General features: G+C 40.3%; 1 protein-coding gene across 21 annotated transcripts in view; it reads left to right on the forward strand.

Annotated features, from left to right (window-relative positions):
• Nucleotides 1-18797, forward strand: part of KIAA1217 (KIAA1217 ortholog) — a 338228-nt gene that overhangs the window by 245722 nt on the left and 73709 nt on the right. For all 21 annotated transcript variants that reach the window (XR_004359376.1, XM_032700657.1, XM_032700743.1 and 18 more), the window contains one exon: nt 15520-15718. Coding sequence is in view for 20 of the 21 variants with exons in the window: in XM_032700657.1 (XP_032556548.1) it covers nt 15520-15718 (199 nt within the window). In the remaining variant the exon portion in view is untranslated. The remainder of the gene's footprint in view (nt 1-15519; nt 15719-18797) is intronic.

Below are 18797 nucleotides of genomic sequence, written 5' to 3' on the forward strand. Positions count from 1 at the left end.
TTGTCACGGTAGTTTACTTGTTTCTCAATAATCTAAGACAGTTTCTGTCAAGAGTATTATGATATCTAACAAACACAACAAATGTGAAGATAACAGGGCTGGAAGGGGTTCCTGCGGCCTCCAGAGCTGGCAACCACAGAGCAGTGAGGCAGGGAACAAGGTGCTGATCCCTGTCCTTGTCAGTTCATGGACTGACACTGCTGCCCTTCCAAAGCCTGCTGGGCCACCAGTATGCCAGGCTTTTTGGGAAGAAATTTGAAAGACTTCAACTTGGACAAGACTTTTTAGTTTAGAGGTGTTTTTAAGAGCAAGCATGTAGCACGTGTATGTTTACTATATGTGTAGAGGATTCATCTCTGCCTCTTAGTCACTGCTGACTAGGGCATTCTCAGCATGGCTTGCTTCACCTGGAGATTTTCTGGAAAACTTGTATTTGCTTCAGTGTCATGTTAAGTAGATTGAGCCTTTGCATCCATGTGCAACTCGTAGTCCACCGCCACTGCATAGATTTTAGCTGGTGTTCAGTGATTACCCCAGCTCCCATAAGGTATCTCAGCTCTGAACTTCTGTTTCAGATATGAGCTGAGAATTGATAAACAGCTTTTGGGAAGTTTTTGGTTAGCATCAAAGGGGGTAGCCTGCCAAACACCAATGCTTTGTGCAGTGTTTTCTCCCCCAAAAGGTGAGCTAGAAATAACTTTCTCGTAATTGGTGTGTACAGATGAAGAGAATGTAGCAGTCCCATTTCTGGAAAAAAATGAAGTGCTCATCACTGTGAATAAACCTGGTAAAGAAACATAGGAAGGCCTTACTGGTTAGACCAAGAGTCTACCTGATCCTGTATTTTGTCTCCAAGAGGGACCATAGGTGCTAGTCTCAGTGGGAGTAAGAACAGAGCAAGCGTGTCATAGAATCATGGAATCATAGAATCAGAATTGTTTGAGTTGAAAGGGACCTTAAAGATCATCTATTTCCAATCCCCCTGCCATGGGCAGGGACACCTTTTATTAAACCAGGTTGCTCAGAACCGTAAACACTTCCAGGGATGGGGGATCCACAGCTTCTCTGGGCTCTCTGTTCCAGTGCCTCGCCACCCTCACAGTAAAGAACTTCCTCCTAATATCTAATCTAAACATACTCACTTTTAGTTTCAATCCACTCCCCCATTTCCTGTCACTGCATGCTCTTGTGAAAAGTCCCTCTCCATCTTTCTTGTAGGCTCCATCAACTTGTAGGTACTGAAAGGCCACAATTAGGTCACCCTGAAACCTTCTCTCTTCCAGGCTGAACAAACCCAATTCTCTCAGCATTTCCTCATACGAGAGGTGCTCCATCCCTCTAATCATCTTGGTGGCCTCTGGACTCAATCCAACAGGTCCATATCTTTCTTGTGTTGATGACTCCAGCACTCCAGATGAGGTCTCACCAGAGTGGAGTAGAGGGGCAGAATCACCTCCCTCAACCATCTGGCCACACTTCTTTTGATGCAGCCCAGGATACAATTGGCTTTCTGGGCTGTGAGCAGACATTGCTGGCTCATGTCCAGTCTCTCATCCACCAGCACCCACAAGTCTTTCTCTGCAGGGCTGCTCTTGATCTCCTCATCCCCCAGCCTGTATTGATGGGGGGTTGCCCTGATCCAGGGCACCTTGCACTTGGTCTTGCTAAACCTCATGAGATTTTCATGGGCCCACTTCTTGAGCTTGTCCAGATCCCTCTGGATGGCATCCCATCCTTCAGGCGTGTCAGCTGCTTGGTGTTATCTGTAAATTTGCTGGTGCACTCAATCTCTGCATCTGGTCCCAGTACTGACTCCTGAGGGACACCACTTGTCACTGATGTCCATTAGGACTCTGAGACATTGACCACTACCCTCTACATGTGACTGTCCAACCACCTTATCCAGCTAACAGTCCACTCATCAAGTCCATATCTCTGCAATTTAGAGAGGAGAATGTTGTGGGGGATCATGTCACAGGCTCTACAGAAGAAGTCCAGATAAATGATGTCTGTAAGCCCTTCCGTTGTCCACTGATATAGTCACCCCTTTGTAGAAGGCCACTAGGTCAGTCAGACAGGACTTACCCTTGGTGAAGCCGTGCTTGCTGTCCTGAATCACCTGCCTGTCCTCCATGAGCCACACCATATATGTGTATGTATGACCCTTCTCCCAAGTGCTCTCGGCCTGAAGGTATCTTCAGTTTTGGGATTTCCTGGTTATGATTTCCGCCTGTGTAATAACCATCAAGACATGTCTCCTCCAGGTATTTGTTCAGTCTGCCTTTGATTCCATGTAAATTTTTCACATCTGCAAGAGTGCATCTGTGACTTTGGCAGCAAATTTCTGTTGCTTTACTGCCCAACCATTACTTTCCTCTTGCTTTGTTTTGTATTTGTTTATTAGCTCTAAGTTATGCCCCCTTGTCCTTGTATTGGAAGTGACAGCAAACATCAGATGACTATCTGCTTCCCCCAGGCCATATCCGATATCCTAGGCCTGTTATTTCCCTCAGGTCATCTCTTCTCCAGGCTGAGAAGTGCTGCTGTAACCACTTGTTCCTCATCCAGAAACCATTTGATTATCATTGTTACTCTTCTTTGCGCTTTTTGCTGTTCTGTAATGTCTCTCCTGAGATGAGAGGAGACTATAAATTCACTGTAAGTAGTTCACTCTTAAACCCTATTTTTAGTGTCTGTTGCATGTACTGAAATGTGTTGTCCAGGGCCCAATGGAGGGCAGTCACATGAAGATGCACTATTTTGTTTAATGGCCAGGATTTCAGACCCTGCAAGGCACCTGTCTTTCATATACTGAAGACTTATCCCATCATGAACAGGCAAAATGCAGGAGAAAGAAAAAAACCCCAAGAACAACAGGGAAGCAATGTAATATGAAGCATTTCAGCCGAGACGTTTTAGATTTGAAATGAACAAAATAAGCCTTTTCTCCATGTATTGCTGGAGAGGTTGCAGATATGTATATGGCTTAAGGGATCATCATACTAGCCAAATAGGAGGTAATATATTGTCATCACCCCACAATGTCTTTTTCCAGTTGTTCCAGGAAATAATTAATAGCAAGTAGTTAATTTTAAAAGATGGACTAAAATTTATTCCAAACCAGTTCAGTTTTATATTATTATTATTCAATGCATTCCTGTATAATAATGTCCTTTTCAGTCTTTTCTGCTGGTGTGTTCTGACAACACCATGAGCAATATTCTGAAACTTTACTTTGCACTGTGTAGTCCTGTTAGGATTGGTTTTACTTCCAGCTGTACAAGGGGAATGTTTATTTTGAAAAACCAGTAAACTCTTTATAACTTCAATTTTAAAAGTGTCATGAAAATATTTCTGTTCACGTGATTTTAAATAAGCTGTGTATAATCACCTCCCTTTCCATATCTTTTTTTTTTATTTAATGTAAATTAAATACAAATTATGTTTTGATCCTCAGCCAACATAATTTCAGTGCAGAAAGTAACCAACTTTTGTGAATTTTTATTAATTTTACAGTGTATAATATCTCAACGCCATTTTAAAAAAACTATTTTCTTTTTGAAATTCTAATTGTTCTGCGGGTTCCTATTTTAATAGGTGCACATGAGTCACTTTGTTTTCAGTTGGTGGTCTGAATTAATGTGGAGCCTTAGAAGGAATAGCATAGTGCATTTTGGCTACCACACCCACCATCATGGGTTTGTCAGTCAGGACTAATCTAATAGGACATGGTATTCATGTGGAGTTGACCCAGAAAACAGTAGGGCCCGTTCCAATTGTGGAATTTAACATTTCAGCTACAGCTTTTGAAATGAAGGTCTTTCTTGGCTAAGAGGTCCATCGGAAATCAGCACTCGTCTCATCATTCTGCAGCCTGGAGACAAAGCAAGATACTAAAATAAATTAATTCACTGTGCAAGAGAAAATTAAGTGTATTTTAAAATATCTATTTGAAAGCTGGGAGTTTTTCCAGTGTGATAACTGTGGGAAAAAAATTATCTAGCAAAACTGTCAGAGCGAGAATAAGCTGAAACCTGGAAAGTGCTCAAAAGCTTTCAGCAAACTTCACTTGTAATTTGCCTGGAGGAAGCAGAACCTGACAAGCATCCAGTGAGTTTGTGCCAGCAGCCAGCCTGTGCCCGTGCTGCAGCTCCCTGCCATCCCTGCTCTGGTACTTCCACAACGAAATGAAGGCTGACAAATATGTTCACTTGTCGTCTCTCATGTGGCATATTTGTCCAAAGAATGGGCAGGCACTGGCATCCTCTGATGGAGCGGCCAGGGCAGTTGATGCAGTGGGTCACAGCCCTGAAGGGCAGGGTGTGATCACAACCTCCCATTGCAACAGGTTGTGCTCCTACAGGATCGGGCTGTGCATGCAGGGTTGGATTAAGGAAAAATATTGTACAGGGAGGGATTTCCATAAATACATGAGGATTTGTGCTTGAGAAGTGACTGAGGAGGATGAAGCTTTATGGCTCAAAGGGTTGCAATGATCTTCTCTGGGTAACCCAGCTAGGGTGCCTGGCCACTCTAGTCCAGATGAATAAGGAGCAGAGGATGACCAGGCTCCATGCTGGGAAACCTGTGCCTGAAGTTAGGTGGCATTGAAAGGCCTCTATAGAAATGTCTGAGCCTGCCAACATTTGCATTTTATTTGCCTTTGGATGGATTACTTACAGGAGTAAAATTATACAAATACTTAAGGATTGGCGTGGAGAGGGTCTTAAGCAATCATGAAGTATTCAGATTATTATTTATTAGCCCTTAAACCCCCGTTTTGGCAGGCACAGATATTAGTGTCTGATTAATTACTTTGCTGCCACCTTCTATGGAAATGCCATTACTGATTGTAAGAGTAACACCTGGATCTTTTTTAGTATTTCTTGCAGGTGTTTTATCAAAGCCTGTTAAAAAACAAAGTCATGGCTGTAGTGACAATTTCACACATAGCAAAACCTTTGCAGGGAGAGGGATCATTTCTTGTCAGCTGGTGGTAAACATGACTCTTATGCAATATACTGTGACACACAGAGAGATGTAAATGCTAAAGGTAGACATATATTATATTGAAGCTAATTAATTGTTATAAATTACTATTTATGAGCTAGAAATTAAAATAGGCATGTTCAATCTGACAGAAGATGTGTGAGTGGCCACAGACCTTATATGAGAAGCCTGTGATTTGCTAGCAGTGCCCCTGCCCTCTCCAATTCCTTGGGGCATGATTTAAGCCTAATGAAGTCAGCAAGAGCTTCAGTTTAGTTCATGGGAGAGGAACTCCCTGGGAACTGCATTTCAAGTTAAGGCTGAGTATAGCTCTAATGTATTTAGTCATCTTAAAGAATTTTTCCCTATCTGGTCTTTTTACAGTGTATGCAAAACAGCCAACATGCAAAAATGTCATGTAAATGTTTGCTGTCACGGTTAGATAACTTAACAGGGACTGACAGGTCTATAGAAAAACCAACACGAAACAACTAGTTCCAGTTAATGAATTGAAACACAGACCCTAAGAAATTACAGTATTCTAGTGTAGCACAAATTTTCCTTCCAGCTTTTCTAGATTTTATCTTCTTTCAAATTTCTTCAAATATAGCTAAAGATTTTGGACTTGGAAAGAAAAAAGCATACATCTCTTACCTGAAATATTTTGTATCAAAAGAGCAAAATAAGGTAAACAGTGATACCAACATATCATAGTTTTTTGTTTAAATTTTTGCCCCTACATGATTTGTGAAAGGAGCTATATGGAAGACTAAAATATGGGTCTTCTCAGGCTAGCACTTGTGCACACAATTGTTGTTTACTTAACAGATTCTTCCTCCTATAATAAAATGTCTTGTGTGTGTACCTGAAAAAAATACTTCCAAGAAGCAAGATCTTATTTATTACGTACTGTCTCAACAGAAGAACATTCTGTCTGCCACCAAAAAGCTGATATGCAGTATATTTTAGATGGTGCATCACACTGGAGCTGAATTTTACTCCATTGCAACAGGTTGTATCAGCATGGATCTAATGGGTTCATTGCAGTGATACTGGAGTAGAAGTTGTGCAGTGTGCTAAATAAAATCATTAGCTATGCAAGTCTGTCTGTCACTGCTATATCTGTTAAATGTTTTTTGAATGCAATCTTTATTTGAACTGCAGTAGTACTAAAGGATCTTGACTGAAATGGTCCCTCACTGTGTTGGGTAATGCACATAGTGACAGAATACTCCTGTTACAGGACCTTGCAACACTAATAAAGCAGAATGAAAAGTGGTGAAGATAATAGGAGAGGTAATTGATGTACAATCTGAGAAATTGAATAAAACTATGTGGAGGTAGCAGTGACTTTCCTCTTTACCCCAAATCATGCCCTCACAGAAGGTGCAATATCTTCATCCAGCTTTTACCATTACTTCTTATTCTGATTTAGCAGCAGCAGTTTGAGCTTTCAGCATTTGTGTCTGCTGGAAGAGGGCTTTGGCAGGTGGAATATCTTGTACAGTCCAAACTACCCTTCAGAGGAAAGGTAGAATGCCAGATGGAGCTATCCCTTGAGTTGTATCTAGCACAGGAGCTATCACTTGGAGAAATCTGATCTAATTTTCATTTTAGGTAAAATTTTTAAGTCTACCTCTAATACGGTAAGTCACACAAACACCAGATCCTTCCATTTGCACATGGGCATGCAAAGAAAAAATGCATTGTAAGAAGTGTTTGGCTAAACAGAAAAGCATAGCCTGTCCCTCAGTGCAGTCAGTGTATATAGGATTTGCTACCAGGGCTGACAGCAAGTCCCTGAATGAGGACAGGTCTTCAATTTAATCATTGCTCCCAATGCCGTTTATATATTTAGGTAGTGATTTTAATGCATAGTTACTGTACTGAGCCCAAGTTCAGATTTGTATTCCCAAAGGGAAATAGTGTGATCTCTGTGGTATCATATAAGATTGTCTCCTGGTTTTGTTCTCATTCTCTCTCTCTGTCTTCTGCCTTTCTGGCTATAGAGAAGCCCAATTCAAATAGGATAAGAGGATAATCACTGCATCGGAGGCTTGTTGATAGCCTGCTGATTAGGGTACTCTCTTGGGACAATAGAAGCAATGCTCTGAGCAACTCTCGAGACAGGAACCCTTCTGAATAATTTTTTAACTACTCAAATGCTTCAAAAGAGACAGGCACTTGGTACCTTACTTTGCCCAGTTACCTTCTGTGCTGAATAGACCATCTGTGGGTATGAGGGCAGAGCAGTGGATGTTGTTTATCTTGACTTTAATAAGGCCCTTCACACATCTCTCAGAGCCTCCTTGTAGCCACATGGGGGAGGCCTTTTTTTTCTTCTGCTGCATGTTAGAGCCCACAGAGGTGAATTTCTGATGTGGTGCTGTAACTACATGTGCTCTTACATGCTGATGGCTCAACCCCTGAATTTGCTAGTGATAGGAGTGAACTTTTTAGAAATGAAATAACTTTAGAAGTATTGAAGAGAATTCCTACTGAAAATACAGAAATTTTGGTAAATTGAGCAAAACTACAAAGGCATGAGTGGCCTATATGACTTTAATGCTTCATGGCTATGGAGTATTGAAATGGTTACATTCTGCCCTTGAACTCATCACTTCTGCCTGTTTTAGTGTTAAAACCCAGGGTTTATAAAAATACTCATTACTCAAATAATGTGTGTTTGATACAACTGATTCATATAGAAAGGAAATACAATTTGATAGGATCTCTCTTTCTTCGTGTTTATTCAAAAGAACATGTATTCCAAGAAATTTAATTGATGTTTTCATGTCTTTTTTTTCTTCTGCCCCTTTAAAAGTTACTGGCAGAAATGCCCCATGTAAAATGCTCTCTTACAGTGTCCTTACATGCTTAACATATCTGCATAGTCTTTGGCAGACACATCCTTGGAAATTGTACTAGTCAGCTTGGCACCTTTGGCTGGGATCCAGGCATGGCTTACTGCCCCCTTCAGAGGTTGGGCTCAGCTTCTGGTGGACAAAGGCAGAGCCTGTGTGGGCATGTCCTGTACCTGTGCGTGTGTAGTTCTTTGATTTTACTGTGCTAAATGGGTGAACGTGAACTGGAGTAAATGCAGCATAGCAGAGCCTATGGGCCCTCTGAAAAACAGCTCTGGTACACATGAAATTCCTAGTTCATCTCACTGAGTTGTTCAGTTGTCTTTTTTATATATATATTTTTTTTTCATTTAGTATTGTAGGGGTTTTGTGTTCTTCCAAGTTTGCTGGCATTATTTTGTCAGTTAGGGGTATGAAAAAGTCATCTTGATGGTCAGTTGGGCTATTCTGTGGAATAGGATGTAATTATTGTCCAAAAAGTCATCCTTCCAGAATACTGATTTCCATCTGGGGAACTAGGTTAAACCGAAATGTTCCCTCAGGCTCTCTAGATGGTAGAAGTAACTGTCTACATTTGATGGATTTGCTGACATAGGTATATGGACAAAGTTACCTTTTGGCCATAGACTATTTCATAGGTTTTATCAGGAATCATATGGGGAAAATACCAGTTTTTCTTTAGGTGAAAAATGTCCATTTTCATTTTGGTTTTTACTTATTCTTAGCTAGCTAAATGTATCCATTTGTAGAAAAGTGCTAGTATTTGAGTTACAGTTAAAAATCCTTATTTCTCATAACACTTTGGTAAGTATTTTATGTGACTACTGAGTTTTCCATCTGTCTTTTTCATTAGGTAACAAATTATTGTAAGTCACTGTAAATAAGAGAGAAGAGTGAAACTGCAGAAGGGAGTAATACTGGACTAAACTAATCTGTTCCTGTTTTTATTGAAATTGTTATCAAACAACTTAACACCTTGAGCAAATCTCTTCAGAAGAAAATAAATAAAATAAGTAATTGATTTTATTTCACTAAAAGATGTACTTTTTGATTCTCTTAGTACTTGGAGAGAGCTAAGCACATTTATAGACATTTTCTTAATGTGGAGGACAGATTATCAGGAGGGAGTACTAGTGGAAGCTAGTACGAGAGCTTCAGGCTAGAAATACCACAAGGATCATGGCAGTGACCTCAGACTAGTTTAAACTGTGTGTGGTGAAATAGGAGAGTCAAGTCTTGAGGGTATGGAAAGTAAGAACTGCATATTGAGGAATTTCTTCCACACTGCAAGAGTTGTTACTGTAATAAACTTGTATCTGCATAACTTTTGCAGAATGTGGTGATATGTGTTTGCTCTGTTTATCTGATGGCTGAGGGGGAAGGGGGATGGGGAGCAGAGTCCAGTATGGGCCTATGCCACCCTTACAGTTTTATAGACGACAATTTTGCCAAATAAAAATCAAAGAAAAATTGGAAGTATCTTGGAATTTCAGTAAAAAAAAAAAAAAAAAAATTGTAAAGTGGACTTCTGAGGAAAAGCCTGGCAGTTTTTATTGTGATCCCCTTTGGATTGTCGTGAAGTGTCCCAACAAAAATAGCTATTGTTGCAATTTTAAAGGTTATCCTTAGTTTTTAAAACTGATGCAAGTCTCAACTAATGATTTGACATAAATATGAGGGTGCTTTTTCTCAACTTTTGCTTGTTAGCATTGCTGCTGACTTCAGTGTGAGGGAATGTTCAGGCAGAGACAGTGATTCAATGGACTTACAGTGGAAGATCAAGCTAAACCAGTATGAAAAGACAAAGCTTGCCCATCATCTCAAAAAGATATGGTTAACTGATGGTTAGGTAAAGAATGAAACTAATCTAATGACAACATTTTACCCCTGTTTTAGTTATACCCTGCTTTGCACCTTGAACTTAAAGAAATTCCAGAGCTCCCAATGCATCCAGGTTTTGGCTGCTATAGTCCAACCAGCTTTACTCATTACTGGAATTTTTGAAATTGGGCACAAAATTTCCTAAGGCTACATTGAGTGACTGTGTTGGAAGAGAGTAGCAGTAGTTTCTGGGTCTGTGGGAAGGTTTCAGTGCTCCAGTGCCCAAGCATCCAGCATCAGCCAAATACAGATATTATCATCAGTTAATCCTTCTCTTCAGATGGGAGCCCATGGATTAAGGTGTTGCCAAATGTCAGTAAGATATTTCAGTGCAGAAATTTGCAAGACATCTTGCCTACACAGAGGATGTCCTGTAGATTCACAGAAAAGAAACTTGTGAACTCAAATTTAAGCTTTAACCGTATTTTATTTTGTAACACTGAGGAGTTATTTAACTTATCTGCCTCCGTTTTATTTTCTTCATTATAAGATAATTCTGAGAGGATTATGTGAGTACCAGTATTTTTCAGTTTAAAATTCATCATGTAAGTGAATTAACTGATATTTGTAAAGGTCACAGAAGAGGATACAATCTTGTTTGTTTACTTATTCTTGATTTATCACACATTTAACTTTTCTTTCTGTTGTGTGCTTCTTGTTTTTCCTCTCTTAAATAACAAATTTCTAAGGATAACTCTTGTTCTTTAAACAAAAGCAAGTTGTGATTAAAGCTCTTCTAAGCATCTAAGCTGCCCTGCACCAAGATCATTGTTAGCAATATAACCATGACGACTTGGTGCTTAGTCAGCCTTGGGTCAGCACCGTGTATGCCATGGAGGTGCTGAGAGAGGTGAGCTGGGCGGTGTCCTGCCACCTGCATAACATTAGCTTTTGCCATAAGGAGCAAACCTTTACCAGTTGTAACTAAGGAGTTATGGTCTTATTGGTATGGATACTGTGACAACCCATTTTGGTTGTGCAGGTCCATGCTCTAAAGCCAGCCCAGACCCTGTGAGTTCAGGCAAGGTTCACCATTACACTGTGTGGGCATGTCCTCACTTCTCAAGTGGGTTTTGCAGCCCAGCGGCAGTATCTGAGCTGAACACCTTCCCTGGATCTGGTGCATCTGCCTGAGCTGCAACCACAGCATGGGCAGCACTCAGAGCTGTGCTGACTGGGCTAAAGGCACAGGGCTGCTGCACTGGGCACCCCTCAACCCCAGCACGGGTGGGCTCAGCCCTGCCCAAATCAGATTAACAGTGCATCCTTCATTGCACTGTGTTGCATTTCATGTAGATCATCCCTGGGAGAAATGGCAAAACATTTTGCGAGTCCTGTCACTGACCCTTGGTAAAGGGGCACCAGAAAGTACTGTGTTTTGAAAGAGCTCTCTATGCAGGGAAAGAAAGGGCAATCATGTGGTGTGTTCACAGGATCATCATCAGATCTGGGTTTGATCTGGGCTTGTAAACCTTTCTTTGAACACGCCCTTTTGCCTCTTGGGTGTTTAATTTCCCCTTCTATAAAACATACTTCTTTGTTGACAGGAATGTTGTGAAGCAATTTGTAAAAAAGGGCCTACATGTAAATGTTTTCTGCTGTGGCCTGTGTTTAAGTCTGTGGTCTGTTGCCCATAGGGTGAAGAAATAAGAAATTCCAGAGGTATTTCTGAAACTAAGTTATACAAACATGACAAAAGCTTAACATTGCAGTTTGCCTTGTAGCTGTAGGACAGCCCAGGACTGGAAGTGGGAGATGCAACATTGTCTGACATGCCCTTTTAGAACAGTTATGTGGTGTTGTTTCCTCGTTCACACTCATCTTCATACCTGTTGTCCTAGAGTAGCAGCAGGGCATTTCTTAGTCCTCTGTGTTGCACAAAACAGGGCACATCCTTCATGTTTCAGGTGAATCCATTGTAACAGAAGCATAAATGCAAGAGGGACTCCAGGGTACATGGAGACATGTACATCCCTTGTGTTTAACTGTCGTTCCAGCAGCTTTGCTGACATATGTGCTAATAAAAACTGTGCCTGAGTTATATTCTATTTCTTCTTGCTTTAATCTCCATGGGAGTGATTTTTTAGCTGAAGGTAAAACACACCTCAGAGCTCCAGCAGCTTCCATGAAGTAGGGCCTGTGGGTATTGACAGTGTTCAGAATTTCAACCGGGCAATATGTGGGAGAAAAATAATGTCAGTGACTTAAACTAATGAATTTTGAGTCTCTTTGTCATGCTCAAAAGGGATTTTTAGAAGTGAGCAGTTAGTTCTGTCAAATGGAAAATGCCCTAAAGCATTGCTATATCATAATATGGATCAGACAACTCAAGAGGAAAGGCAGTAAGTTTTTTTAAGGGCATGTGATTTAAGAGAGAATAAAGAAAAAAAGAATTTATTATGCCTTTGAAAATGTCTTTTTCCCCTACAGTGAGATTGGGCCCAAAACATTTCTCCAAGTTGTATATTTAAACTGTCTATTTTAAGGCATAACATATATATTTGCTTTGAAAATCCAAGACTCAAGGACAACTATAAATTTGTTTTGGATCAATATTTTGTAGGAGCATTGGGGCACAGGCAGAGTCAAGACTATTCTGAAATGATTTAGACTTGTGTATAAGGAAGATTTTTCAACTCTACCATTTATTTTGTGTTAATGGTTTCAGTAGCTCAATATTCAGCATGTTTTTAGTGGTCTGAAATGCAAACCCAGCATTTTCTGCATTCTGCACTAACTTTTAAACTGGGCAGAAAAGAGAGTCACACACAACCGCAAAGCTGATATGCAAAGTGTGTCTTTTTATGCCAAAACATAGAAAGTTCCTTGTGTTCTTCCTAAGAACTTAAAGCTATCATCAGGTAGTTGGATATGTTTTTGAACGTCTTGGAAGAGTGAAATAAATGTAATCATTAAATTGCTTAAATTTTTTTTACAAATATAGTTAGTTTCTGGATTCAGAAGAGTGTTTAGCTGCATATAATATTTGAATAAACACTTAAAAGACAATTTTACCTAGAAGAATATGGAGAAATAAATGATGTCTCAAATTAAAATAAAAAAGAAAAATTGTTTAATAATTTGTTAAATATTGGCATTAGAAACAAAATTCATAGGAAAATTCCTCTCAATTTTTGAAAGAAAACTAGTTGAATTTCAGTCTGAAACAGTTTTCCAGCCAAAGGAAAATGGAAGTTTGCAGTAGGATTTATAAAGATTCTGATTGCAATCTTAATGAAAGAAGTAGTATCAGCTCTTCATAATAATAGGAAAATTAAGAGCTACATTTTATAAAAGCAGCCTGATACGAAATACTGGTTAGGTAATGTTGAGTGGTCTGTTTAGTATTCAGGAAAATTAACATCTTCCTTCCCTAAGTGCAAGCACAATTATCTACCCACTGATTGTACAAACATCTGACTGTGTGTGTTCATTGCTCTGTACCAATTATGGACAACATAAGGACAAAAATACTAAAGACTAAGGGGAAAGAGGGCTCATCTTAACTTGAAATGTCTTCTTTTCATTAAATGCCTTTGTATTCTGGGACTGCAGGTTTCCCCATTGGTTTTGCTCAGTGTTTGTGTCTCAGCACCTTAAACTGCCCATCCTGTTGCTGGTGACTTTCAAGTGAGAATCACTGAATTACCATCTAAGTTTTGTGATTTGCTGAGATTTGATGATGACTGATGGTAACTGCACTGAGGGCCTTGTGTTCCCAACCCCCCTATTGGCCATGGAAAACCAACATTACAGTACATCTACACTGCAAGTGTTGTGGTGAATCCAGTTTGTGTAAAATACTGTGCCTAGTTTTAATCCATCTGTGTTGATTATTGGTAGATGCAAAGGCTTGGCAGTACAAAATCTTCTCAGGATTGGAGAGAATGCAGTGGAAGGCTACAAGGATGATTAATTTGGTTGGAGCATCTTTGCTCTGACAAAAGGTTGAGAAAGCTGGGACTGTTCAGCCTGGAGAACAGAAGGCTCAAGGGGTGCAATGTCATCAATGTACAAAAGTACCTGAAGGGAGAGGTCAAAGGTAATACAGCCAGGCTCTTTTCATTCATGCCCATTGAGAAGACCAGAGGCAATAGTCACGAACTGAAACATGTGAAGTCCCCTCCTAACATCAGGAAAGACTTCTTCACTGTGAGGGGGACCATGTACTGGCACAAGTTTCACAGAAAGGAGGAGTCTCCCTCCCACAAGATATTCAAAAGCTGTCTAGACATGGTCTGTGAAAGTGGCTGTAGGTATCCCTGTTTGAGTGGGATGGGGGGTGGACCAGATGACCTCCAGAGGTGCCTTTCAACCTCAGCCATTCTGTGATTCTGTGATCTGCCACCTTTTAACACCAATGCAGAAGCTATACCTGTTCCATCTCTTACAGACAGCAAGAGAGTAAAGGTGTTTGCTCCTGGCACAATGCAGTGTTGTACAGAGACACCTGAGATGTGTCAGAAACAGCAGTGGGCTTTCAGTGATACATGTTCAGGCAGGACACCCATGCCTTGGGTATGGGTTGGTTATGTATGCTCAGCTGGGCTTACCAGTTCCTGTTTCCTCTGTATCCAATACTCCCTAGTGCTGTACATCCCAGGAAATTTCATAGTTTGTTTGCAGTCCTGTGGCAGGTTTCTTATTTCCTATTGTACAGGTCCTATTAAGCCTTCCCGCATTTGAGATGCTCGTGAGAAGACCTTCATTTAGGAGCCAGGCCCAGCATGGTTAGAACTAATCAACACCATCAAGTCCAGTCGGATTTCTTCTGTTGACTGGGATGGCTCTTTCTCGGTGCTTCAGTCCTTGGAGGGCTTTGGAGCTTGCAACAGCATGGGGCTGGTCTGTAGCAATGCTCGTGAGTCACAGTCATGCAGCACTGGCCAGTGGAGTACAGGCACCTGGTGGTTATACAGGAGTCAGCATAGCCCTGGCAGGGCCAACACAAGTGTTGTGGAAGGGGTACTTCGTATCCCTTCACTCAGTCTCTGGTCTGTATTATCCGTGTTTCTTTCCGTTATTGAGCATCTCAAATCCTCCCATTCCCTGCCAATAGCTATATGACAGTGGTGTTCTTTCTGTCTTGGTGAATAGGAATGTCCATATTTTGCAATTCAGCACCTAAGATTACTCATGTTTCTCCCTGTGTGCTAAGCATGACTATTAGCAGTGCTGTGAAACTGAAAGAATCCAAAATTGCTTGTTTTTGTGTAAGACCTCAATTTTACTCCTGCTAGCAGTTTTACCTGGGGCTTTATCCTATATAATGTCAGCAAGTTGAACTGTGAATATAAAATTCCTAGTGCTAAAATGAAAGTCTGGGAGGGGTTTGGGTTTTATTGATAAGTATGAAGTTAAAATGCAAAATTTATGTGTAAGGAAAACTGGATGCTATAAAAGGATAAATTTCTTCCTCAACTACTTTAAAAAAAAGTACCTTGTGATTTACCAACAACTTTCAATGCAGAGCAGACTTGGTGTGTTTGGGATTTTTCATTAGCCTTCTTAAGGTAAACTTCTGATTTATCTAATTGAAAAACAGTAAGAGTCTTCTGAGTACTGGGGTTAGCACATTTATCAAGGCACAACCATATCATTGTTGTATGCTCTATTCCAATAGTCTGTTGAAAAGGAAAATGTCATATGTGCTTTATTTTTTAAGAACTGCGAGTTGATTTTTCTCTTCTCATTTCGGGCTTGGTATGTGTTCCACATAGACTTTGAAACCAGATCACTACTGTGCACTTCAGAATATGTAACTTCCTATTACGTTTGCTCGTAGGTGTGTTGTATCTTCAGTACGGAGATGAAACGAAGCAGCTGCGGATGCCGAATGAAATCACAAGCACAGACACAATTCGTGCCCTTTTTGTAAGTGCCTTCCCCCAGCAGCTGACAATGAAAATGCTGGAATCGCCGAGCGTCGCCATTTACATCAAGGATGAGAGCAGAAACATATACTATGAATTGTGTGATGTGAGGTAAGTAAACATGGAATTATAGCTGCTGGTTTGGGGGTTTTTTTGTGTTTTTTGTTTTGTGATGCACTTATAGAAACAAAGGGAGTGGGGTTGATAAGTATCTGACAGAGAGTGGCCTGACACATAAAGGAATGTTCAGTGGTGTCTGAGTAATATGGGAGGTCTGGTCTGACAATGCCTTCAGCTGTAGGTGCAGTATCTAAATGCGCAAGCCACTGATAAATGGCATACCTTGTTGAAATATTGATATAATACATAAAGGTTCACATATTTCATATGTTTATTGAATTTTAACTGAAACATAATTATTTGAAATACAGAATACAGAGTAAACATTTACAGAAAAAGTGAGTTTTTTCTTTACTGGTAGCACAAAGCCTGATCTCATGAGCCTGAAATAACAAACATGAATGTCACTTATTTCTTCACAACAGTTCCAGTTGCTCATCATCTAACACAAACTGAGTTCACCACAGCAATTGCAGTGTAGATGCACTGTAATGTTTTTCTCCTATGGCCAATACAAACAGGAGTAAGAGAAGTCTACTTTCCACTGCTGCCTTTTTTCTTCTGGAGATCCTGTGGCTCAGGTGTTTCTCCATATCACATTGCAGTTGAAAGAGCAAGTTGGAGCTTTTCTAACCTTGCCACATCCAATTCTCCCATCCCTGTTCTTGGTCTCTGAACAATACCACACTCCATTATCTTACCTCTGTCTTGCTCTCCTCAGGCTGTTTATCCAGTGTCTTGTCATCAGCCAGCCTCTTAGATTTCAGTTTCTTTTAATCTTACTTGCTTTACAGATTCCCACACCCCTGTTTGGCCACTGTAATACCTCTGCAAAGACCCATCTGATTTTTTGCATCATCATCATCATCAGTCATCATTTATCCAAGTTTCTTATACATCAAACAGTCTTTCACAAGATCAAATCAACTGAGTGAATCAAGATAGGTGTTACTATATCTCTGTTGCCAAGTGCATTATTGCCAACTATCATCTGGCCCATCAGCTTGTTTTCTCTCACTTTATCCCTCCATCTTCCCTCAAGTTTCAGACTAGCAGTTTATGACTTCATCTCCTCCCTGCCCCCAAGAATGTGGTGGTTGATTATCTTAATGCCACTCCACGTTTTTTTCCCTTGCTCCCATTGCAGGCATCACTCTGCCAACCTCAGGCCTGGCTCAGTCTCAACATCTGCTTCCTCTGCTCCTATGGCTGTATTGTAGAGTATTTCTAGAGGAAATCCCACAACCCAGCTGACTTCCTCCATAACAAAATTCTCTCAGTTCTGCCACCCTTCTCACTTAGGAAACCTCAGCAATTCCAGCTTACTGGAGTCTAAAGCATGCACTACCAGCTGCGTTTTCACCACCTTTGAATAATTTCCACAACAGTTTCTCCATTTCTGTTCCTTACTCTTCACAAGATCTTGCCAGTATCTCCTCTCAGAGAACAGATGAAATGAAGCATCATTTTTCTCTCCTTTGCTTGCTATGTCTTCCTTCACTTCTTTCTTCCTTATGTTAAATACAAGGGTTTCAGTCAACTCCTCCATCTCCCTCAGAGGTTCATGTTCCTCTGTGCCGTTCATTAGGCAATCATACTCCTTCCCCTTTTCTTCCTTTTTCTTTTTTTTTTTTTAATCACTGGGGGCAAAGCATTATCTTTCTATTAAAGTTCAGTCTTTTTAGTAAAGTGATTCAGGGTTCTGTATCCAGTCTAGGTTTTAGATTTTTTTTCTGCAGAATGTCCCTATAGTACAGCCTTTCCTTTCCCATCACGTAGTGTAAAAACGCTCTTCTAATGCATGAGTTTTTTAATAGCAACTGCTATAATCGTCTTTTCTCAGCAGTTGACACAGGTAATAGGTAATCTTGTTCACTCTTACTCATTCAAATGAAGCAACAAATATCATTCTCCTAGTTTGACAGGCAGACTGTTTCACATGCATTTTTTTCACTTGTCCTCTGGCTGTATCTTCTCCATCTCATTAAACTACTTGTCTTCATTATGAGGGCTCCTCCAAGCCCACTTCAGTGCTACTGTTCATTTCTCATTCAGTACCAAGTGCCATCTGCTTCCACTTGGTGAATAATGCCAACTTGAACTCTAGGTATCTTTAATTTTCAAACAAATGCCTTCATGCTCTCTCTCAGGCAGCCCTCTAATGTGCTTGGAAGGTGCCCTCCACAGACACCTGCAAAGCCACTGCGTTTATCTCCTTTCCACTCTCTCTGTTGCATTGGCTACTCAGAGCATGCCTGTGGTCTCAGGATTTGCTTGTTGCTCCTCTGGCTGAAGAGACTATGGTCTTCTAATTTCTTTTTGTTCTCTTATCTTTCTGCAGCTACCCAGTTGTCTTTTGTGACCTCTATTCACTTTGTAAGCTGATGAAGAAGTTGTATTCCTGGGGTGTTTATACAGCACACAGATGAGTGAGGCCTTTGAACATGCCAAGGGCATCTGGGAGATACAGTAATGCAAATTATAGTAATAATAAAAGTACTGTAATATATACCTGTTATCAGTAATGTTTATCTTAGAATAGCAAAATGGTGAGGTGAAATACAATTCACATCAGAGATCAAATGCCTAGTATTCTGGTGCTTTGCCTTGCAGCAATGTTTTGCTTTAAAGTGTCATGTTACTACAAGAAATATTTACGGAAAAGGCTTTTAAAAGAAACTCCAGTTAGTTGAGGTACCATCTCATATCCACCCAACAGAAAAGACAGCAGATAAAATGTATTTAAATGAATAATATACCATTTCTTGAACCAAAGATGAGAGAACTTGCTTTGTATCAAAAAGAACATAGTTCCAAGTCGAGGCAGAAAATAGTAACTGAGACTCCCAGTGCAGGTCTTAAAGCAAAAGGGTCACATTTGCAAGATGGAAAACAGTTTATGTTACCATAAATAATTGAAGAACTTGAACTTGCTGCAAGATAGCTATTTTCCTATGCAGTCTACAAGTAAACACTCATAAATACTAAACTTCTCATCAGCCCTCCAGCTCTTAAACAGGAGGCACTGATCTATCTCTTAAGCTGTGGGGTTTCTTTAATAACTACTTGA

Source organism: Chiroxiphia lanceolata, chromosome 1, assembly GCF_009829145.1.
Source record: "Chiroxiphia lanceolata isolate bChiLan1 chromosome 1, bChiLan1.pri, whole genome shotgun sequence".
Classification (NCBI taxonomy): Eukaryota; Metazoa; Chordata; class Aves; order Passeriformes; family Pipridae; genus Chiroxiphia; species Chiroxiphia lanceolata.